Here is a 25,382-nt window from a genome sequence, read left to right on the forward strand (position 1 = left end):
ATTATTAAAGTTATATGACTTGTGATTTTTTTTATGGGCACAGTCGTTTGAAGAAAACAATTTCATTATTCTTAGGATTCATTAAATATGAGATCAACTGCATGCTCTTTTCAGATTTATTATGTTTTATAGTTGACACTGAAAGACGTTGTCACATCAGCATTACAAAGAAACCCAAAGCTTTTATCAACAACACACAAAAAAAATGAGTTGTAGTCCATTAATTATGATTTTCTTTTTCTTTTTACTATTGGTCCTTTTAGAGATGACTGAAAATCTCATGGTTGAAATAAGAATAGCACGAATAGCACACAGTATTCAACTACCCTCTGAAATACTGAAAACATCTGCACAAAATCAATTTAAATTACAAATTGTGCCTCACATTTAATGGTATGTACCTCTAAATCAATTTCGAATTATTTAAAAGTGAATTCCACAGAATCACGGTGAAGCATTATGTCAAAAGGAATCAGTATCATGGTTTCAACAGTCTCTTGAGTACATCACAGTTAAATATATTCTCCATTCACACTTAATGGACAACCGGTCAAAGTAATTGTAACAATCACTCATTGTAAATACGTTGCTGGTCATCAGAGTGTTTGAAACTGTTGACTGTTTCTCAAAGGCCACATGGACAACAACGTATACAGACACCCAGCAGCTTTGAGTCTTTTCATTCTGACCCAGTGTAGATCCGTTTTTTCTTTTCATAATATGTGACCCTGGATCACAAAACCAGTCACATGGGTTAACTTTTTCAAATTGAGATTTATGCATTAATAAATAAGCTTTCCATTGATGTATGGTTTGTTAGATTGGACAATATTTGGCCGAGATAAAACTATTTGAAAATCTGGAATCTGAAGTTCCAAAAAAATCGAAACTTTGGGAAAAGCGCCTTTAAAGTTGTCAATTTACGTTTGTGATTGTGCTGCATTCACTCACAAAAAATAAATAAATAATGAATTGTTTTAGATATTTGCGGTAGGAAATTTACAAAATATCTTCATGGAACATGATCTTTGCTAAACATCCTAATGACTTTTGGCATAAAAGAAAAATCGATAATTTTGACCCATACAATGTATCGTTGGCTATTGCCACAGATATACCCATGCTACATGTGACTAGTTTTGTGATCCAGGGTCACATATTTCCATTCAGTGTCCTTTTACCTCTTTTAAAGTAAGATTTTTAAATGATCCAAGTGGAAATGCATTAATCTCCTTTAACACACAATGTAATTTTCCCCCAGATTTGCTTCTCAATGGTGTCGAAGTCAGTACTTATAGACACAACAAGAGTACTATAGTCTTTGAGGAAAAAAATGATACATTTCTAAAAGCAGGGCTGGCAGAGGGTCAGATCTCTGAGAAAACAGACAGTAAGCTCTATCTTTGTTTAGATGTCTGTTTCCTTCAGGCCGTAGCACTCTGTGAGGTCGTAGATCTGGTAGCCGCTCTGATCGGCGCAGTCATTATAAATCCCCATTGAGACCGTGTCGATCTCTGTCCGGGCTAGAGGAGACGTGCTACTCTTCCCCGTACCATTCTTGATCTTATTGGAAAGGTTGTTCATTTTCTCCTTCAGCTGGAAGGAGGACTTCTGTAAAGGGGGGAAGAAGCTCCAGCCCTTCAGACTAAGAGGCCGGCTTTTGCTCTGGCAGGAATATAAAGAGTTACCGCACTGCTCGTGAAAGGGTAATCCAGAGCAGTAGTCTCTGTGCGGGTCCCTCCGGGATCCCCGCATGGCCGTTCTCCAGCGCTGATCGTAGAACCGGCGCAGGACGCGCCGCCGCCGCTGGCACTGGCAGTGCAGAAGACGGGTGAAGGCGCGCTGGAATTCCTTGCTCGAGCAGGGGTAAATTACGGGGTTAATGCAACTGTTGAAGTAGCCCAGCCAGAAGATTACTTTGAACACCATGTCAGAAGGCTTCAGAGCTGGGAAGAAAGATCCTGAGGACGCAAATAAAGAGAGAGAGAGAGAGAGAGAGAGAGAGAGAGAGAGAGAGAGAGAGAGAGAGAGAGAGAGAGAGAGGGAGAGAGAGAGAGAGAGAGAGAGAGAGAGAGAGAGAGAGAGAGAGAGAGAGAGAGAGAGAGAGAGAGAGAGAGAGAGAGAGAGAGATGTTCAGTTGTCGGCTCAAGAGAGTTTATTTACATGGGAAATAATGCCGTGCCTCAAGTAAACTTAGCCTGAAGCTACCATTCTCCTCCCACGTGCTGAAAAGTTCAAATCTGTGAGTTCACTGTTTAAAACCATGTGTGCCTAATTATACCCAGCAGACAGATTATATACTTCGCACATTGTTCTTTTCCTCCAGCTCACTGAAGAAATCTAATGCACATGGCATATCTTCTAACAGTCTTTTTGAAACTAGTTCTATTTTTTTTTTCTGTCTGCAGAGTGGGAGCAATGCCAATATGTCATTCCCAAATTCTCCTCCAAACCAAACAAGCACTATTAACATTGATAGACTGGCCACACAAGCCCATTAGTCATCACAATCAACATGAACTGCCGCTTGCAACCCATTTGTATGCAGTAATCTCTGAGCGAAATATATTTAACGAAACAAATGCAAGCTAAGACTTGATTTTATCTATTGGGAATTGATTGGAACGTGAAAAGTGGGTGGACCAAATGTAGGTCTGATAAAACTAAATAGCTTTTCGCCTATTGGTTAATGTTACCCAACGTGACGTCAGTGGAAATAGAAAATAGTTTCAAGGGAGGCAAGTTGTTACATTTTGATTAAAGATTACGAAAACAAATAGTTTGCTTTGGAGTAACATGCACCAGTGAATCGTTCACAATAAGACCAGAATCATGCATTAAATAGATGGTTAATCCCAAAATTAACTTGCTTTTAAAAATGAAGGCACTTTATTGGCATTGATATTTCCAGGAAGAACCTTTCAAATCCATTGAACATTTCTAATGCACAAAATGTTCTTTATAGTGTAAAATGGCTCTTTAGAATATTAAAATGTTATTTACATTAAGAAAATAATGGTTATTTTAAGAACTGTTTAGTGAAAGGTTCTTTGGAAACCCAAGATGGAACCTTACTTTCTTAAGACTTTTCCTCAACTTTTTGTCCATACAATGTAAATCATATCAGTCTAACACAACATTGGCCCCTCATTAACTTTCAATGTATGGCCCATACGAATCCAAATATTTTCTTTTGTTTTCTACTGATTTGGAGAGTAAATGATGACATTTTGGGGTGAACTATTCCTTTAAGAGAGCAAATAGGCTCAATTTTACTTCATACTGACTTTAAATACCAAACCATTATTTTAGTTGCAGCAGGCATGCACACACTGAAGATATAGAGCATATTTGGCCTAGATGGATCTCGGTCTACATTGTGTCTGTCTTCATATTCTCTCCTCTCACACATACACATCTAAAACCTGCACATTTCTGCTCCGTCTAACTCCGACAGACACCACATATGTTGCCAATACCTCCTCATTGCCTTGCTTTTCCCCCACGGGGAGTGAGAGGAGGCTAGCTTTGCATTGTTTCACACATAAACTAGTTGTCATCACCCATGCCATGCATTTCAGTGTTAAGAGAGGTCAGAGTCCCTCCATGTCAATGGATATGTATAAAAATAGCACCAGAGGGAATGGATAGTATGGCCGGACTGGGAGTAGTGCAGTCTTGTTGAAACAGTTTTTGATGAACAAAGAGATATGCTGCCCTCCCTCTTGTGTAAAGGTCGTAATTTGAACTATGAGATGAAAGCTTTCCCTGGAAAGCTCCTTTTTGGTAATTGTAGTGATTATGAGATGCACCAGGCAGGATGTTTGGTAGCTAATGAGAGAAAACTCCTTTTTTTTTTTTGTTTTTTTTTTTTGCCAGAGCATCATGTACAATGTAGCAGCCCCTATTTCGGTGCAATCTAGAACCATTCTGACATTTCCACTGCAGAAAAAGTGGACTCTTTTAGTTCTGATTTTAGGGGAACATCTGAGGAATTCTGCTAAAAGGATTTAAAAAAGCAAGCCAAACTAAAGTAGACACTTACTGGTAGCTGAAAGCATAATCAGTAAGCCAAACTATTTAATAAATTAATGACCAATGTGTATACATTTCTGAATTATGGATGCGGATGGCCTAATTATAAGTTAAGGAAATGGGTTTAGTTGGCACTCTGTTTGCAAATATACAAATTGACATTCATGTTCTTTACACTCTTAAAAATAAAGGATTCAAAAGGTGGTTTTCACATTGTTGCCATAGAAGAACCTCCAAGGAACCTTTCAGTGAACATTTCTAAAAATAACCATTTTTTCCTTAGTGTGAAGAACATTTTTAATAATGATGCAGCAGTCAGAGAGGCAATTCATTTAAAACTGTAAGCTGAGAGGGTTGAATGTGTTCTTGTGGTCTTGAATTTGCTTTCTAGCATTGCATTTGCCTGGCATGACCAGCTTGAGCTATAATGTTTTGGAAGGTAGCCACACGTTAAAGCTGTCTCATCTTATACCAATCACCTGAAGAAATGTTTGCACATGGTCTTTGGCTATTGGCCACATATGTAAGTTCCTGTCAAGCTGCATTCTGTGTCAATTTGAATTAAATGTATTAGAGGCTGAAATGACAGTTTTGTTCAAAAAGGTAAAGGATCATTTTGACTGGCAGGCAACATTTTTCACAGATATGAATATGACTTACCTCTACTATTTTTCTGCTTAGGTTTATAATCAGAGACACTATTAAAACATTTATTAAAACTCACAAAGCACAATCACAGTAGTCTATAAGAGATGGTGTTAGTGAAACTTAAGTCATTGTGAAATTCATAATGTTGCATAATCTTACATTGCCAGAAAATTTCCTTGCAAATATATCACAAACACACATACATAAGTAAACTGAAAAAGGCTAATTCTCTGGAATTTGGATTATTCACGTATACATACTCTCAAATTACTATAATGACAATGTTTACAATTGTTATTACATATTGAAATCAATAAACCTTGCGAAGCAGTTAACTGTCAAGGTATATGTACTTGTAATTTAATTTCATGAAACTAGTTTGTAGTTTGTAATCTCCTAAAGAAATGGTCTAAAGAGATGGGATTTAGAAAACTTCATGGCCAAATAATACAAATTAAAATCATAGAAATGAAATTTGTAGTGTTGCATAATCTTACATTGCCAATACATTGTAAATACTGTATACTGTATATCGTAAATATTCAATATACTCTCTCAACACACACACACACACACACACACACACACACACACACACACACACACACACACACACACACACACACACACACACACACACACACACACACACACACAAACACACATAAACACACATAAACACACACACACACACACACACACACACACACACACACACACAAATACATTAATAATGTGTTGTATTTACTTGGATTAATCACTTACACACTCTCAAATTACTATAACGTCATGAACATGTTTAAAATTGAAACCAGTAAACCTGGCAATGCATCTAACAGTCACAGAATATTTACAAAACATCTGGTTCTGTTTGTCACCAGAAGTAAGACTTTAACTGTCCAGCACAAACATATGCCATAAGGAAAATATTCCCCTGATCCATCACAACAATAACAGTGTGGACATGCTGTTGCCAAAAATATAACCATCTTTAAGAGGGTGGACCTGTCATTTTAAAAACTTGCGCCGCAAGAATTAAATAAGTGGAGCAGAGGGGTGTTTATTAACAGGCTGATTGTACTTATACTGCTTATTGTACAGCTACTCACAAAAGTATAGATGGACATTAAACACTGATGTGGGTTGAAATTATTTCCTAATCTTATCTGTATATTACCTTAAAACTTCCAACAAGAAACATTGTCCATTACGATGTACAAAACAATTGGTCTAAGAAAAATATGAACAATTTCACAGCAATGTTAATACTGAAGTGGTCTGAGGTCATTTTCACCAACTGAGATGCAAAATGGCGTCAGTTTTGTTTGTATGAAACAAGACAGAATTAGTCTGCAGAGAGACACATGCAAGTTGCGCCGGTTACAGTTACCCGGATGAGTGGATTGATATGCCATAGCATTTTGGTATATCAGGAAATATCAGGCTGCTGAATGACCAATCAGAATTTAAAAATATAATATATAATAACCACAATAAATAATACCATAAGCCGAATAAAATACAATATTCCAAATGCCTTGACACTGAAGCAAGCTCTAACGTCATTGAACCCTTCATTTGTAACGTAGCGACTCACAGTTTGTGCTTCTCCAGTGTACGTGTGGATCTAAGCCATGTCATATCCCTCCTCTGTCCTGGTGGCTGGCTGCTTCTGAGGCTTTGGAAAACGAAAGCACCCTCTTTAACTCAACTTGTTAATAGCCGTGATTAAGGCAGTGGAGCGTTGGGCAAAAAGAGGTTAGGGACCTGAGTGAAAGTGCCTCCTTCATTTTCTCAGGCTGAATTAAGTCAGGCCCCTCTTCCCAAACCATCTTGATCCCAGAATTTCACCAGTACCACATGTATATCTTGCCAGGAGATGTTATCGACCACTGCTGCCCTATTTTTCCCCACAGTGACTGCGAGTGGAATACCAGCAGGGACTGTCAAAAAACACACTTTTGGAATACCCTGGAGATGGATGGGATGGTTGGTTTGGGGGGAAACCAATAAATTGTGGGGAATGTACAATGCCAGCCATGTTTTTTTTTTTTAATAGTTTACATCATAATCATTACAATTTTTTTTTTTTTTTGATATTTAAGACATACCCATTTCATGCCTGTCAGCAACACCAAAATTCCTTTAATATAATGTAATACTGTTTTTTTTCCTCTACTAGCAAATTTTTTGGCCTTTGTGACATATTCTTGATTGAGCTTAAAAATGAATAATCTCTGCATTATTAATATCCCAAACATCTTTTTTTTTCTATGCAGGATTCAGGTATAGTTATTAACACTGGGATGCAAAACTTAATAACTTAAGCATTACACAACTTTTTGTTTGGAGACAGGAACATTTTGACATGATCGTGTGTTTTATAGAAAAACTTTTGAAACTTTTGGATGTACTGCTTTTTGTGAGCACTCGATTATTGTGGTGTGTTAATATCGTAAAATCATGGGTAATAAATGAGCCACAACTCATTTTTGGCTGTTTGAGAACATGAAAACCCCAATAGAGGCGTGAGGGAATAAGATACCGTCACAATGAAACTGTTATGACTGATTGCATGCATGATTCAAGAGCAAACAAAGCACATTTGTATAAACTTTTCATACTATTGCTTTATAAAAAGGAGTTTATAAACTTTTATAAAGGATAATTGTACATTAGTCTTTGCTTTGTTTTGATAACATACAGGTCAACATGTGCACTGTTGTTATGTGCAGCTACATTATAGTCTAGATCTATCTATCTATCTATCTATCTATCTATCTATCTATCTATCTATCTATCTATCTATCTATCTATCTATCTATCTATCTATCTATCTACGAACCAATCCATATTCATCCAACATGCACCATAAAGTAGCCTACTTGAATCACACAGAACATAATGTTCTCCAAAACAAAGATCGTTGCACATTGAAAAGATAGCACATCAAGTGTAGCAAATCATCACAATCTCCCCTCTAGTTGAGCTACAATCAAATTCTGATCAAAACCCCAAGCCATGTGCAAACATCCAGGCTACCATCTAATTTAATCGTATTAACTGTGAATGTAATAGAAAAAGTGATGCGTGGAACTGCTTTCGTCAGTAAGAAAAGCGCAAGTAATTCACATTCATATAACAGCTCCTGTGTGCTTTATATCAGGCAACGCATTTCGCACATTTGTGTTTCCCTGGCCACGGAGTAGCTAACACTGAACACAGTATCGAAAAAGACTTAGGCTATATTTCACATGCATTTCAATGCATAAAACATACTTTAAATTACTATAAAATTACCAACTCACATAGGCCCTATAACATCTAATGTAACTTGTTTCAAAGTTACAAAAGACATAAAACAGACAACGAAAGATATAAACAATAAACAGTAGATTCTAATAAACTTTCTTCTGGAACCAATCTTGTTTCCTAATTAATTGTCTCATAGGAAAAACATAGCCTAACAAAAAAGTATAGGCCTATTTAGAAAACACATTTCTCATAAATGTTCCTGCAAGAACATCACAAGGGATTTTTAAAATATAGGCTATATATTTTAAAACTAGCTAACTGTCCAGTAGCAAAACAATAATAATAAATAAATAAATAAAAAAACTGTTGGAATTGATTTTTATCCTGTAGGATCCTATTTGATTATTAGAGATTTTTTGTTTGATTCCATTATGATTAGTGGCAAATTTTAATCGAAATTTGTACACAAATAATGATGATGTCATAACATCCATTTACACTGTCACAATAATTTGTCATTTCTTCTCGTTGCAATGACATGTAATTTTACTTGGTTTTACTTTTAAACAAATTGTAAAGCAAGTAATTTTAAATTTTTGTTCTGTAGGCCTAAATAAAAAGACAAAGTATGAAAAACAATAACTCTATAGCCTAAGCCTATAAGCTTATAACGTTACGTACCCAAAGGCAAGACGAAGAAAAACGGTAGCCAACAGAGAATGAACATGCCCACGACGATGGCGAGGGTTTTAGCAGCTTTCTTCTCCCTGGAGAACTTCATGAGTCTCACGGACAATGAACTTCTGAACGGGTGATTTTTTGTTTTCGAGTTCGAATCCTCCGGAATGCTCCTGCAATGTATCCTCAGCACCACATCCACTGATTTATCTCTCTCCCGTTTCACACCCGCTTCCAAACTTTTTGTAGTCCTGCGGGCAACGATGTATACTCTAGTGTACATGATTAAAATTACCATGAGCGGTAAGTAGAAGGAGAATAAGGAGGAGAACAGAGCATAACCCGGTTCCTCTGTGATGCTGCAGATGCTTTCATCAGAAGGTGGTGGTTCTTTCCATCCCAAAAGCGGTCCGATAGATATCACCATTGAAGAAACCCAGACCACCACGAGTATGACACCTGCTTTCCGTTCAGTCATGATAGTGGGGTATTTCAGACAGTGTTTCACCCCGATGTACCTGTCTATGGATATAATGCAAAGACTTAAAATAGACGCCGTGCAACAGAGCACATCCACCGCTGCCCAGATGTTGCAGAAAACGCGACCGAACACCCAGCATCCAAATACCTCCAGAGACGCAGAAAACGGCAGGACAATGATACTTAGCAGAAGGTCCGCTATGGCCAGGTTCACAATGAAGAAGTTGGTGACCGTCTGCAAATGTTTGTTGCAAACGACCGAGAGAATAACCAAAATGTTCCCCACGATCGCCACCAAAATGAAGATAGCAAGAAAGATTCCCACAGCGATGACTTGAGAGTCGAGGGCGATTCCCTCACAGGTGGTGTTGCTGATGTTGGAGAGAAAGTCCGATGGGAATTCATCCTTGCTCTCGTTCAGCAGTTTAGAAAATGTCATTTTAAAACTCCATAAAGACGACTATTACTGGCTTGGTCCGATGGTGTTGGCTGGTCGGTTTATGGTGAGTTTCATGATCATCATCATCATCAGCGTTGGAAGTTGTCTTCAGATTGTTCAACTGGACCCGTTACTTTGTAAGCCAATTTATAAAAGGTTGCATGTTAAACATCTCGTTACACCTACCCTTTCGTGTGATGGCATAACCTGACATATCATTTTAAACTTTTTTTTTTTTTTTTTTTGTGAGGTAGAATAAACTAACAAGCAACTAACAAGCTCCTAAGTCTGTAAAATCATGGTGCCGATGCACTGCAAGTCTAATGGAGAAGCAACTTCTCGTGGCATCCTCAGCGACCACTCCAAACTGCATTACATTGGCTCAATGTGGACCCCAGTGCTCCAGGTCTCCTCCTCCTCCAGCTCTGAGAACTTGGTGACGCGTCGGACATTTGCTTCATTTCTTCATATGACCACTAGAGGGTTCTGTACACAGAGAAGGACTGCTTGCATTTTGCTATATATGATACTTTGGATCAGTAGAATATCATTCAGCAACAGTAATGGGGGGTAAACAGTCATGTCAAGTCAGATTTATTTGAATAGCATTTTTCACAATATATATAGTTTTAATTAAGCATGTTTACTGAAATTCATCCCTATATCCCCAAAAAATCCATAAATTAAATTATTGAAAGTCTGTTTAAATGGTAGTCATGCTCTTTCAGTTAGAAGAAATTACTAAAGCGTCCCTTACTGTCTCCTGATATTCATACTAAAATCACATTGTAAAACAAAACTAAAGGAATATTTCACATTTGTGTGTAAAACCCCTGTGTACAACATGTCGCTTTTCCATTTGAATTTCCGGCGAATACCATCCTCAATAAAAGGTAAATACCACATGTTATGTGCGTTTATTTTTTTCTTGTCATGACAGCTTTTTGAGTAAAAACAAACCTCTGAAAGCACTGTGCATTCCCAATGACATTCCCAATGACTCTGTGCAGCTGCCAAGCTGCCACCTGTAGGTCCAGATGCACACTAACAGCTGAGGGGACACTGAAGAGCCAGAGGGTCCCTTGATGAGAAGATGGGAGGAAGTTAGTATACTCAAATAAACTTAGTAAAATATACTGGGATACACATTAAAGGTGCAGTAAGAGATTTCCGAGAATCATTGTTGAACACTGTTGATATTTGAACTCAACCCATACAAACACACACCTTCCTTCATTGCTCCGCCCCCAAAATGCACAAACATGCAATGCAGCAAGAGTGGATGTCTCTTTAACATAGCAAAATAAAGCTTCATGAAAAATAAAGCGAAGATGACGAACAAACGACAAGGAAGAACAAAAAATGTACATACAGTTCACGCGTAAATACAAGCAATAGTTCATTGTTAGTTGCCAGCAGCACACACTTCAAAACCAATGTTATTCACATATGGAGCAGAAATAACGCAACCTCGGCCCTCTGGTCGCTTATTTGCGCACCGCTGGAAAGCTTTTATAATATTAACGTCGATCCTAAAGCTCTTGCCTGATCATAACCCTGATCATAACCCCATCATGAGCGTATACGTCCCCTGCAACTGATTGGCTACAAGTTTGTTGTGGTGCTCGGTCTGATCCATTTTCATCAGTGTTTTTCATAAATCGCTTACTGCACCTTTTAGAACATGCAAGACACCACAGCTGACTGCCAATTACAGTCAGTGTTTGAATATTTTATGATGCACTTCAGGTAATCATCACTGATGGCATGAGACACTTATATTAAAACCTAAAAATGACATTCTACATGTTTAGAGATCTAGTCGCATGATCATTTGACATGTGGACATTACATACCGCAACATCAAACTTGATTGTCATTTAAAGATTTGTATCTTAACTGAATATAAGCAGCAGACATTCTGTTGTAGGGATGAGTCTGTTGTCTGTAGTGTTATATGCAGCTCTTCCAAGCTCCTTTCCTAATCCTGAGCAAAGAAGCTTAGTTCCAGCAGAGAAGAGGAAACAGAGGCTAAAATTCACACATGATCACCAAATCTGAATCGCTAAAATTGGATAGACACTGCATGGCTTGCAAAATCCTGCCTGCGAAAGGCAGATGGTATGATCAGAATCTGGCACATCATAAATCCACACATCCTTCCTGCCGTGTGTCAACAGGGCACAGCAGTGACGCTGGTGTTACAGCCCTAGAGAGGTTTTTTTGTGACACATTAGACCAACCGGCCATCAGCCGAATGACGCAGGTTGACTGAGCATTGCTTTGATTATGTGCAACCCCATATAGCCACAAACTACCCATTTTCAAATTTGACCCCGGTGCCATTCACAGCCTTCAGAAGGTTTTAAAGTATGATGTGAAACTTCATGAGGTGAGTCAGCATGGACAAAAATCCCCAAGGAATGTCTCCAGTGCTCTTCTAAAACCATAATGCACAGAATTCTGCATATTGTGAAGGCAAAGGGAGGTTTTTGTCTGAAAGGTTTTGTCTATTGAGACTGTAAAGTGACTATTAAGTATGAAACCAGGAACAACAGCATGAGACACAAATTGATTATAGGTCTAATCATTTGATTCTGCATTACACCCATTACATCTTAAACTACATGTCTCAAGATGTGCATGTCTAATATATATATATATATTAGACATGCACATCTTGAGATCACTCAAAAACTGAGGCATGTAAGCTCAGATAAATAAGGCCTACGAATGATCAATTCCAAAATAAAATATAAAACCTTTTCTAATTGAAAGATGGTGTAGCATAATGACATATTTATAAGTAATTTGATGTTTCCTGAAGTGTTACAATGTGGAAAAATCCCACAAAAAGTATAACAATTTTTTGAGAAGTTGTTAGACTCTTGATGAGTAAAGACGGTACATTTTAGTCCAATGCAATAAAATGACCTTGCATTTTCGGGTACAGGTAGATCCTCTCAGGCCAAAATGACCTGAATACAACCTGAGAAATTTGTTTATGGAATGATATGCAGAAAATGATTCTACTCCCTGAAAGATATTACAGAAATAACTGTCCTTAGATATCATAAATCTTAAATAGCCATCTCTTTAAAGGGATAGTACAACCAACAATTGAAATTCTGTCATCATTTACTCTCACTCAAGTTGTTCCAACCCTGTATGAGTTTCTTTCTTCTGCTGAACACAAGACACGATATTTTGAAGAATATGGGTAATCAAACAGTTGGTTGGAACCCTCTGACTTCCATAGTATGGAAAAAAAAATACTATGGAAGTCAATGGGGCCCATCAACTGTTTGATTACCCATATTCTTCAAAATATCTTCTTTTGTGTTTAGCGGAAGAAAGAGATTCATACAGAACAAGTTCAGTTTGAGTGATAACAGAAATTTCATTTTTTGTGTGAACTATCCGTTTAAACAGTAATAATAAAAAAAAAAATGCATTCTTTATTTATCCAATGAATCAGAAGGCTTTGAGGCGCTTTCTGCCTGCTTTTTCTGTGAGCAGTCCATATGGGAAGCCGGAAGCTGAGAGTGTGAGATGGATTTACAGTGCTTAAAAGAGTTTGTGGGGGTGCAAAATTTGTGAAGAAAATAAAGACGCAAGAGTGAACATCAAATTTCATCGAAGGATATTGAGTTTCAAAAGGCTAAAAACAGATGCTTGACAGGTAATTGTATTGCTGTAGAAAGAGTGTAGTGTCTAATTCGGTGGTGGAAGTTCTAGAACGCGCTCACTTACATCTTTAGAGGATGCACAACAACTTTGGTTCAATATATTCTGTTCAAGCAATGGTTACTGTCTATTTTTTATTTTCAAGGCATTAAATTAGAACACAAACAGACCACTCTTTTCTTCTAAAAGAGTTAATGTGTTCTAAAGGATTCCAGGTCTTGTCAAATTTGACAAGACAACTGCACCAGAGTTGCCCTGTAGCTCTAACTGAAACAGTTTTTGCTCAGCTGTCTTGACCCGCAATGCCATTACTCTTTCCTATCTGAGATGTTTATGAACACTGGTTGTGCTGTCACACTCTCCAGGTCCAGGCCTGTTAGGTCCTTTCATTAATGAATGTTATTTTATTTTTTTTTTTTACTGAACGAAATCCTCTACCTGAACACCGTTAGCTACCTTCCAAAATCAGCTCTGGAACACTTTTAGGTTTTATCAGCATGCTTCAGCCAGCTGGCAGTACAAAAATGAGAACCTAAAATATATAGAAAACAATTGCTAGCAGCTCTACCATTATTAATGAATGACTAATCTTTAATTATGCATTTTTAATTGGCCGTTTCTACTTAACAGTCATTAAGTATGAATCTTGTGTTAAATAAGAAGACAACCAAGCTTCTGTCTCTTAATGCTTTTCGTCTTTATGCATCAAATAATCTGGCATGACATATATTAGAATAACATGACATAAAAAGTATATAATATGACATACAAATATGACATACATATTTGAAATAATTACATACATCTAACACGTCATAATTTTGACTTTTTATGTCAATAATAACAATTATGAGATACAAACTCGAAATTATGACATACTATGTAACATGATATAAAAAGTCACAATTATGAGAAACAGTCGGAATTATGACATACTAAGTGATCATTTTGACTTTATAATTATAGCAAGTCAAATTTGGCATAATAGGTCATAATTATGACTTACCAAGTGACATACCAAGCCAAAATTATGAGATAGTCAAAAATATGACATAAGTCACAATTATGAGATCTAAGTAAGAATGTGGACTTCATGTGATAATTATGATTAGCAAAAGCATGATTTCTTATGTTCTTTCAATGTCTGTAACTACACTACATTTTTTTTAATTACATTTAAATTAATTACATAGAAATTGCAAGTAACATTGAATTGAACATGACATTTTAAAGTGAAAAGACTGAAGTTGTGTTTTCATGTAAAATGTATACTTCAATGAACGCTTTATTAACAACTTCTAAAAAAATCTTTTTTACAGTGTAGTACAATTGTTCAATAATGCACTTTATGACTGTCGCATTAGGAAATTTGGCATTGCATTTTTGCTACAGATTTAATACAGGGAATAAAGGGCATTTGTTTGTTTGAAGCCGGCAAGTTTTTAACAGTTCTCCATTTATCCGACAGTCAGTCTTAAACAGTCTCTGGAGGCTAAACTGAATACGGAGCCACTGAAGAACTCTAATTGAACTAACATTCGCTGTCTGCTTTAGAACATGGTGACGTCCTCTGGGTTTGTGACTGACAGAAGTTTCCTATGAGTCACAAAGAAAATAAACACCAGGCACTTTTACCTCTCAGATGAGAGCCACCATCATCTCGCACACTTTAGAGATTATTACCTACAGTACCTACACACAACCAGGTTACACAATGCTATGTGAGTCTGAGTGATGCAAAGTCACTTTGTAATGCTGATAATAGGAAACAGTTTTTTGGTTGAGGTCTTTAATAGGTCTTGCACTGAAAGGATATTTGCTGTTGACGGATGTTATTTTGTTGTGCAGTGATGAGACATTCAAGATTCACAGCCGACACAGTTTGAGGGGATGGTTGAGGAATTGCTCTAGCTATTTCAACCACAAAAACCAACTGATTGTGCCAAACATAACCACAGCTGCAGAATAGAATCTGTAGGACACGCACACACTTTAATCAGAGGGTGATTCCCCTGACAATGTTCCCTGTTCCCAGTCTACTTGTCGCAGTCCCGGTCCATTTCCACACCCCTCAATGTGGAAAATTTCCAGCTACCAATCACCTCTTCCAGCTGTCTAAGCTTCAAATAGAGAAGTTTAAACCTAATGTTAGCATATATGCTAACCATGCTACTCTCTTAAGGAAACAAATTTAGCATAGTTGTTTTAGTTCACTCTAATATTACAGTTAAAGTGTTTTTTAAAATAAATCTCTAATTCACACCAAGGCTGCATTTATTTGATCAAAAATACAGTAAAAACAGTAATATTGTCAATTATTATTACAATTTAAAACGACTTCCAAGAGAATTTCCATTCTCGTCAGTGTCACATGATTCTTCAGAAATCAGTTAATATGCTGAAAAAAAAATATCATGATTTTAATGGTAAAAGACTATAAAAATGCTAAGCTGAAAAACTGTTAATTGGTTAAAAGAAAGCTTGCGTACTATATACACAATGAATAACTGTGATAGATCTAATCTTACATTTAATGTAATTTTACAGCAAAATACCATTAAATACATTTTTTGGACGTGAAAAAGAAAAAGAGCAAGTCATTGTATAATTTACAGTGAAAAAACTGAAATTAATGTTTATTGCATTTTTAAAATTTAATGTGTTTTAGCAGGATGGTGTTTAGTATTTGTGTGAATGAAATGTGCAGCATTAATATGAACTTTTTCAGCTTGTGGAAAAGCAGCTTGTGATTGTCATGAAACAGAGTCACACAGGTAAAGAAATCAACAGTTTTATTTGCAGAAGTTTGTGATCGCAACGATGGAAGCAGGTGAGTAACTGAAGAATATAGTGTGGATGGATATCTGGATGAGTAATGGCCTTATCTGTTGCAGGTTCTGAAATGGAGATCGAGGCAGATGACTGAAGACGGATGAAGGAAGCAGATGACTGAAGGCAAATAGTATGTGTAGGTATCGTGTAGGTATGGTGTACATAAGGAGTCAGGTAAGTGTTCTTTGAGGGAACGACAAGACCAGACCATGGTGAACCGCAGTGGGAAGAGTTATATAGTGCTGGATGATGACCAGTGAAGATTGGTGACAGATGACAGCGATCTCTGTAATTGGGAAGTGCATGCAGGTTAGGACCAGGGAGGATGATGAGAAATGTATAGTGAGGAGGTGGTGACTAGTTGGTGACCGTGACAGTGATGAACGTCTATGGTAACGTATGTAACCCTCGTTCCCTGAGTAGGGAACGGAGAAGTTACGTCGGATGACGACGAATGGGGTTTCGCTTAGAAAGCCTATCAACTTCGAGTATTACAAAACGAGCCAATGGCAAAGAAATGCCATGGGTCTGCGGAATTTGCATGGCGTAACTCCGCCCCACCTCGTGGGTATAAAAGGAGGAAGCCAGCAACATGCAAATATGTTTCTTCGCTGAAGAGCCAAGACTGAGCTCAGGCGATCCCCGCGGTACAGCGGAGAGTGGCAGGCAGACGCAACGTCTCCGTTCCCTACTCAGGGAACGAGGGTTACATACGTAACCATAGACGTTCCCTTTCGTTGTCACTCCGAGTTACGTCGGATGACGACAAATGGGGTTACCAGTCTAATCACGCCACCTTCTCAGCTGTCTTCCAGTGCCCTGCGTAAATCGAGATCTTAGAGAGGGGGGGAACTTGGAGAATACACATATGACCCGAAGGAACATATGGAGAACACTGGGGTATCCAGCCGCAGGTGGAATATTTCAACCCCAGGGGTGGCAAGGTGGCTTGCCAAGGGAAAGACACATGCTCAGAGAGGCTTACAGTGGAAATACACATGTGGGGGTCGCTCAGGGGAGGGACCATGCACATGGGAGGTCTGCCTCCTCCAGGGGCAGCACTTGCAGGTTCACCACCTGGTCCCGGAAGGGAGTGGTAGGAACCTTGGGCACATATCCAGGCCGGGGTCTCAGGATCACGTGAGAGTAAGCCGGCCCGAATTCCAGGCACGCTTTGTCAACGGGGAATGCGTGCAGGTCCCCTACCCTCTTGATGGAGGCCAGTGCAACCAGGAGCGCTGTCTGCATAGACAGGAATTTAAGCTCGACTGATTGCAGGGGCTCAAATGGAGCACTCTTCAGGGCAGTTAGAACCACTGAGAGGTCCCAAGAGGGAACGAGAGGAGGGTGAGGCGGATTTAGTCTCCTCGCTCCTCTCAGGAACCTGATGACCAGGTCGTGCTTCCCCACCGACTTACCTTCGATGAGGTCCTGGTTTGTGGGAATAGCGGCAACATAGACCTTCAGGGTGGAGGGAGACAGCCTTCGCTCCAGCCCCTGTTGAAGGAATGAAAGCACAACGCTGATCGAGCATCTCCGGGGGTCTTCTCGGTGAGAAGAGCACCAGCTGACGAAGAGGTTCCACTTCAACGCATAGACGTGTCTCGTGGACGACGCCCTAACGGAAGTCACAAGTCACAAGCTAGCAACACTTCTCTTAAACCACTACTATCCCTATATAAGAAAACTCTTAAAGTACTCGATAGGAAATCCATATATTATCATCATTGTCATGTTTTAAAAAAATATAATCTATTGAATTTCGAAAATTTGATTATATATGCAGATCTCTGTCTTGTGTACAAAATTCAGCATGGACTGGCTCCTCCTGTATTGCGCCAGTTTGTGAGCACAGCACCAAATGCTCTCAGATCTACAAGGAGTGCAGCAAGAGGTGACTGCATTGTCCCGTTTAGGAAGAGTGCGCTTGGTCAAACAGCTTTTTCAGTAAGGGCTGCTCGTGAATGGAATCTCATTCCAATTCACATTAGGAATTTTAAATCGTACGCTTCTTTTAAACATAACTTAAAGAAATGGTTAATAGATAGTCAGGACTGTTTACATTACACGATATGAAATCTTGCTGCTGCACTGTCCTCCTTGTTCTGCTTTTTTTGTTTGATTGTTTGTTTGCTTGTTTGTTTGTTTGCTTGTTTGTGCCTCTTGTGCTATGCCAATGTGGTTGGCTAGCTCATTGTGTTCTTTTGTGTTTAGATAGGTGAAACCTCTGTTGTTAGTCATTGTCCCAGCTATATTGTTTGGTTTTTTTTTTATTTTATTTTTTTAGGTGTGACATATCAAGATCTGTCCAGGGACAGCGGATGTAAAATAGCCTATTGGCTAATTCTGGCACACTGTACATTTAATTATGTATCATTAGTGTGCATTGTCCCTGTTAAATAAACCTGAAATAAATAAATCAATAAATAAATATAAATAAGTGATGGTAGTGTTATGAACCCAGTATGGGTCATATTTGTGGGTTGTGTGTTTTTCTTTCTGTTTGGTTTGCAGGATGGAGTTAGAGTGAGTGACGTCATTATTGACTAAGGAGTTACACCTGTGTTGGAGCTGATGCCGGCAATTAAAAGCAGTTCCCTTCAGCTGTGACGGGGCGCGCTCTCCCATTCTCGTGCCATTTGTGTCTTGGAGTCCGTTGTTTGTTTATTTTCCGTCTCCGTCTCATTTAATTATTCTTATTGTAATAAATGTTATTCTTTTGAGCAATATCCAACGTGTTGTCTCCTTCTTTGTCGCGGCTTGCGAGCCGGCCGTGACAAATGGGGGCTCGTCCGTTCTTTAACGTTTGAAAATTCCAGTTGTATTTCGACATGATTTGGAAGCGCTTTGGGTTTTTTTTTTTTTTTTTTTTTTGCGTTCGGTTATTATGTAAGTAAATCGGCGTGTTGATTAACCGAATGTAAAATTGTAAGATTGTTTGTTTAGCGCTATTGTTTGGGATGTTTTTATACATCGTACTTTGAAGGAAATACGCGTTGGGTTTGTTTTTGACAACGGAATGTGTGGAGTGCTGTATCTGTAATTTGGCTGTTCCATGCTGTTTTTGTAGGAGGTAAGTGATTTTTGCAGATCCTGTTGTGGGAGGAATATTTAACAATATATGTGTTCCCTGGTTAGGTTTAGCTGCTCATTCCCTTTTGGAACGAGTGGATGTAATGTAACTTTTTTATTTTTGTGTGGCGACCGTGAGTAGAGCAGTTGTCTCGGGTGCATATCCATGATATGAGTGAGTCGCCAGCGTGCTGGTTGCTTTTCTTCGTATTAGTGGGAGTTGGTGCTTAAAATACCCCTCACCAGTAACCACATGAAGATTATAGGGTTGAGTTAGTTAGATTTTAGAGGGAACTATTTTATTCCTCCTGCTGTGATTTGTAAAAACACTTTTTTTTTCTATTTGTAACGTGCATTTAAGGTGGAAAGATGTCTAATCTAGTCGAAGAGTTTATTAGTTCTCCTTTTGAAGGTTTGCTTGATTCGTGTACAAAAGATCAGTTAATCGAAATTGCGGATCATTACGAAATTGAACTTGGAGATAAGAGGTTAAAGGATAGTACAATTAGAGAGGTACTTAAAACAAGACTAATAAAAAAGGCCGTATTGTTTGAAATGTCCGATACAGCTACCACCTCTCAAGTTAAACCTCATGTCGGCTCTTTAACTTTTGAACAACAGGAACGATTATTGTTGTTACAGCTTGAACAGGAACGTTTGAAATTGGAAGTAGAGCGTGAGAAAACTAGAAATGAACAGACTAATGTTGAGCTGCAGAGATATCGCCTGGAAATAATAAGAGAAGGTGGACTAAATGGTTCAACTGATGCTTTGCATGGTGCTCAAGTGTTTGACACTGCTGGGAATTTGAGGTTAATGCCTAAGTTTAACGAGCGAGACCCAGATACCTTTTTTATATTGTTTGAGCGAATAGCGGAGGCAAGAGGTTGGCCTAGTAAGGAACGTACACTGCTTTTACAATGTGTGCTCACAGGCAGGGCTCAAGAAGCTTATTCCGCCCTGTCACTCTCGGACTGCAACGATTACGATACCGTTAAAGCGGCTGTTTTAAAAGCTTATGAGTTAGTACCAGAAGCGTACCGACAAAAATTTAGAACATTGTCTAAGGGTGTGAAGGAGGCTCATGTTGAGTTTGCTAGAGAGCTAAGTACAGCATTTAGTCGCTGGTGTATGGCATCTGAGGTAACCACATTTGAAGAGTTGACTAACTTGATTGTGCTTGAACAGTTTAAGAACTCTGTTCCTGCTCGAATAGCAACATACATAAATGAGCAGAAAGCTGAAACAACGGCTAAAGCTGCTGAATTGGCTGATGACTATATTTTAACGCACAAGAGTAGTTTTGAGTTTCGGAAAAGGGATGATATTTTTGAAGATAAAGTAGATCACATGCCCAAGGATTCATCTCTGATCTGTAATTATTGTCGTGGTAAAGGCCATTGGAAAAATGAGTGCCCTGTGCTTAAAGGTAAGAGTAAAGGAGGAAAAGTTCTTTGCGTTAAACCAGCAGGCCTTGTGGCACCAGTGTTGAATTCTGTTAGCTTGTCTTCTGAAGGATTTCCTACAGCAGTTAACCAGTTAAAGGATGGAGATTATGCACCTTTTATTACTTACGGGCACGTGTCGCTTGTTGGTAAAGAGACAAATGTGCCAGTAACGATACTGAGGGACACGGGAGCATCGGAGTCCTTTATTTTGCAGGATGTGCTGCCATTTTCCTCTGTGAGTGATACCGAGACTAGTGTTCTTATTAGAGGAATTGGGTTAAATATCCTATCTGTCCCATTACATAAAATTATGTTGTCATCTGAACTTGTGAATGGAGAAGTGGTGGTTGGAGTGCGTCCATCGTTACCAGTGGAGGGGGTCGATATCATTCTGGGAAATAATTTGGCAGGGGGTAGGGTTTGGCCTGTTACCTTTTCACCTCCTGTGGTTTCGTCTTTTCCCCTTCCAGGTCCTGATGAGAGCAACAAGAATTTTCCACAGGTATTTACTGCTTGTGCTGTAACTCGATCCATGACCTCTGCACAGCCAAGGTTAACATCTGATTCTTTGGGTAGACCAGCATTTTCCTTGCCTGATGATTTTTCTGTTTCCTCTTCTGATTTAATCCAGGAGCAGAAACTTGATTCTTCTCTCCATACATTGTTTGAGAGTTTGATGTCTTCTGATGAAATTAGGCATGTTGCTCAGGGTTATCTTTTGCAGGATGGAATGTTGATGAGGAAATGGATTCCTCATGGAAGTGACTTTGCTGGGGATCCTATCATGCAGGTGGTAGTTCCAGAGAAATATCGATCATTGGTGTTGGAGATTTCTCATGATAAACTTGCTGGACATTTAGGGGTAAGAAAGACTTATGACAGAATCCTTCGTCATTTTTTTTGGCCTAAATTGAAGAAGGATGTGTCAAAGTATATCAAGACATGTCATACCTGTCAACTAACAGGCAAGCCGAATCAGAAGATCAAACCTGCTCCACTGTTTCCTATTTCTGCTGTTAGTCCACCTTTTGAGCACTTGATTATTGATTGTGTAGGCCCACTGCCTAGATCAAAATCGGGTAGTATTTATTTGCTCACTGTGATGTGTGCATCGACTCGGTACCCTGCAGCCTATCCCCTCCGTACGATCACTGCAAAATCGGTGGTGAAGGCCTTGACTCAATTCATTTCTATTTTTGGCATTCCAAAGATTGTGCAAAGTGATCAAGGTTCTAATTTTACGTCTCATTTGTTTTCACAGGTTTTGAAACTGTTGCACATTAAGCACAATAAAGCTAGTGCTTATCATGCTCAAAGCCAAGGGGCTTTGGAGCGTTTCCATCAGACGCTGAAGTCCCTGCTGCGTGCTTATTGTACAGAGCTGGGGGGTGATTGGGAGCAGGGATTGCCGTGGTTGATGTTGTCAGCGCGTGAGGTGAGCCAGGAAAGTACTCATTTTAGTCCCAATGATTTGGTGTTTGGGCACACCGTTCGGGGACCACTGGCTGTGCTCCGCGATAACTGGACTGAAGGTACACCGCCTCAGAATTTGTTAAGTTATGTGAACGACTTTAAGCGCAGATTGTATGAAGCAGGTAAGATGGCAAGAGAACAATTGCATTCTTCGCAGGGACGTATGAAGTCACTTTACGATCGGCGAACTGAGAAACGACAATTTATGCCTGGTGATCAAGTGTTGGCTCTGTTACCTGTGGAGGGCTCACCATTTCAAGCTCGGTTTATTGGTCCGTATGTAGTGGTGAAACAAGTTACTGACTTAAATGATCTTATTGCCACCCCAGAGAGAAGGAAGTCAACACAGCTGTGTCATATTAATTTGTTGAAGCCTTATTATTGTCGTTCTCCTAAAGCGTTAGAGACCAGAACAGATGTGAAACCTGTACTGGTAGTTGAGAGTATTTCACCTGTTCCTTTGGAAGAGGAAATTAATGAAGGGGTTTCTTTCCCCGAGGATACGGTGCTGTTGGGACGTCTTAAAAATTCAGAGATTCTGAAAAATTTGTTCTTGTTCTCCCGTTTTGTTGAGGCTGGTCTGACGGTCAATTTGGCCAAATGTGAGTTTGCCAAGGCCACCGTGACTTACTTGGGTAAGGTCGTTGGACAGGGTTGTGTGCGTCCAGTTTGGGCCAAGGTTGAGGCCATTGATCTCTTTCCTTCTCCTTCCACCAAAAAGGAATTGATGCGTTTTTTGGGGTTAGTGGGGTACTACCGGGGATTTTGTAGGAATTTTTCCACCGTGGTAGCCCCACTCACTGATTTGCTGAAGGCAAAAGCCGATTTTATCTGGACTTCTGTCTGTCAGGAAGCTTTTGAGGCAGCTAAATCACTGCTCACTTCCGCTCCCGTGTTAGCAGCTCCCAAATTTGACCGCCCTTTTAGGTTGTGTGTGGATGCTAGCAACGTGGGTGCGGGAGCTGTACTGTTACAAGCTAATGATGAGGGGATTCACCGTTCCGTGAGTTATTTTTCGAAGAAGTTTTCTTCTTATCAGTTAAATTATTCGGTGATTGAGAAAGAGGCCTTAGCGCTGATTTGGGCCCTGCATCATTTTGAGGTGTATGTGGGATCAGTGTCAGATTCTTTGGTCGTGTACACTGACCACAATCCACTTATTTATTTACACTCTTTGCGGTGCCCAAATCAACGTTTGACTCGTTGGTGCCTCTTCCTGCAGTCATACGCCCTTGAAATTCGACACATCAAAGGTACTGACAATGTGGTGGCAGATGCATTGTCTAGAGTTCCTTACTCTTCCTAACTGTTTATGAACGATGTTTTGTCTTGCTTTCTCTACTCTCTTAAATTGCTTCTACAGGGCCCGTAGTTGCTGAGGAAATTGGGGGTAAGATGAAGTTGGGGTTATACAGTATATGTGGGGGGTTATCGAGTGAAGGGTTTAGGTTGGGTTTCATAAGTGTAAACCCTTTTCTATGGGGGAGGGTGTTATGAACCCAGTATGGGTCATATTTGTGGGTTGTGTGTTTTTCTTTCTGTTTGGTTTGCAGGATGGAGTTAGAGTGAGTGACGTCATTATTGACTAAGGAGTTACACCTGTGTTGGAGCTGATGCCGGCAATTAAAAGCAGTTCCCTTCAGCTGTGACGGGGCGCGCTCTCCCATTCTCGTGCCATTTGTGTCTTGGAGTCCGTTGTTTGTTTATTTTCCGTCTCCGTCTCATTTAATTATTCTTATTGTAATAAATGTTATTCTTTTGAGCAATATCCAACGTGTTGTCTCCTTCTTTGTCGCGGCTTGCGAGCCGGCCGTGACAGTAGCCACCACCGCTGGTGGTAGGGTACTCAAACCTGCCTCGTCCCATCGAGGAGCCCCACGTGGAGGTTCCAGAGATCGGGACGAGGGTGCCATAGGGTGCCCCGTCCCTGAGAAAGAAGGTTCTTCCTCAGAGGGATCGGCCAGGGAGGTGCTGTCGCGAGGAGTACTAGTTTGGGGAACCAGGTCCGGTTGGGCCAGTAAGGGGCAACCAGGATGACCTGCTCCTCGTCCTCCCTGACCTTGCGCAAGGTCTGCGCAAGAAGGCTCACTGTGGGAAACGCATACTTGCGGCCCTGCGGCCAGCTGTGCGCCAGAGCATCCGTGCAGAGCGTGCCCTCGGTAAGGGAATAAAATTGGGCGCAGTGGGTCGAGTCGTGGGAGGCAAACAGATCTATCTGTGCGTCCCCGAACTGGACCCAAATCAGCTGGACCGACTGGGGATGGAGTCGCCATTCTCCAGGGAGTGGCTGAAGTCGTGAGAGCTCGTCGGCTTCACAGTTTAGCGCTCCGGGAATGAAAATGGCTCGAAGCGACCTCAGATGCTTCTGACTCCATAGGAGGAAATGGCGGGCGAGTTGTGACATACGGCTGGAGCGTAGACCACCTTGATGGTTGATGTACGCTACAGTGGCGGTATTGTCTGAACGGACTAGTACGTGTTGACCCCTGAGCAACGCCCGGAAGAGGTGCAGGGCAAGGCGTACTGCCAACAACTCGAGGCAATTGACATGCCATAGCCACTGGGGTCCTGTCCAGGAGCCCGCAGCAGCATGTCCATTATACATGGCGCCCTAGCCCGTGGTGGAGGCATCTGTTGAGACGACAACATGCCGGGAAGCTCGTTCCAGGGGGACACCCGCCCTGAGGAAACTGAGGTTCGACCACGGGGTGAAGAACTGACGGCAGCTCGGAGTAACTGGTACTCGGAGCGTGCCGTGTTGCCATGCCGACCTCGGGACTCGGTCGCGAAGCCAAAGCTGAAGCGGTCTCATATGAAGCAATCCGAGCGGCGTGACCGCGGCTGCAGATGCCATATGCCCCAGGAGCCTCTGAAAGAGTTTCAGTGGAACCGCACTCCTGCCCTCGAATTGTCTCAGACAAGTCAGCAGTGACTGCGCGCGCTCGCTCGTAAGCTCGATGGAGTCGATGTCCATACCGAGAAAAGAGATCCTCTGCACGGGGCAAAGTTTGCTCTTCCCCCAGTTGACCCGAAGGCCCAGACGAGCTAGGTGCCGAAGCACTAGGTCCCTGTGTTCGCAAACCTGATCTCGAGAGTGAGCTAGGATCAGCCAGTTGTCGATATAACTCAGGATGCGAACCCCGTGTTTCCGCAGGAGAACAAGGGCAGCCTCGACGACCTTCGTGAAGATGCGATGAGACAGGGCTAGCCCGAAAGGGAGAACCTTGTACTGGTATGCCTGCCCCTCGAAAGCAAACCGAAGGAACGGTCTGTGTCGAGGAAGAATGGAGACATGAAAGTAGGCGTCCTTCAAGTCGATCGCTGCAAACCAATCC

At 40.4% G+C, this 25,382-nt stretch overlaps 1 protein-coding gene across 1 annotated transcript; it reads right to left on the reverse strand.

Annotated features, from left to right (window-relative positions):
- Positions 1-105: 105 nt before the first annotated feature.
- adra1d (adrenoceptor alpha 1D) lies at positions 106-10,012 on the reverse strand. Its single transcript, XM_077246416.1, has 2 exons — positions 8,620-10,012; positions 106-1,961 (listed from the first exon to the last, which is right to left on the reverse strand). Exons 1-2 carry the CDS (start codon positions 9,533-9,535, stop codon positions 1,408-1,410), a joined length of 1,470 nt encoding a protein of 489 aa, XP_077102531.1. The 5' UTR covers positions 9,536-10,012; the 3' UTR covers positions 106-1,407.
- Between the last annotated feature and the right edge of the window lie 15,370 nt (positions 10,013-25,382).

This window comes from Siphateles boraxobius, unplaced genomic scaffold (assembly GCF_051911475.1).
Source record: "Siphateles boraxobius isolate OS27281-9 unplaced genomic scaffold, OSU_SipBor_1 29, whole genome shotgun sequence".
Lineage (NCBI taxonomy): Eukaryota > Metazoa > Chordata > Actinopteri > Cypriniformes > Leuciscidae > Siphateles > Siphateles boraxobius.

What these genes read in the sequence shown, in the direction of transcription:
- adra1d (XM_077246416.1), bottom strand. Translation starts at nt 9,535, where the DNA reads ATGACATTTTCTAAACTGCTGAACGAGAGCAAGGATGAATTCCCATCG. An exon ending in TTTCTTCGTCTTGCCTTTGG is followed by an intron (nt 1,962 to 8,619) that starts GTACGTAACGTT and finishes TTGCGTCCTCAG; the next exon opens with GATCTTTCTTCCCAGCTCTG.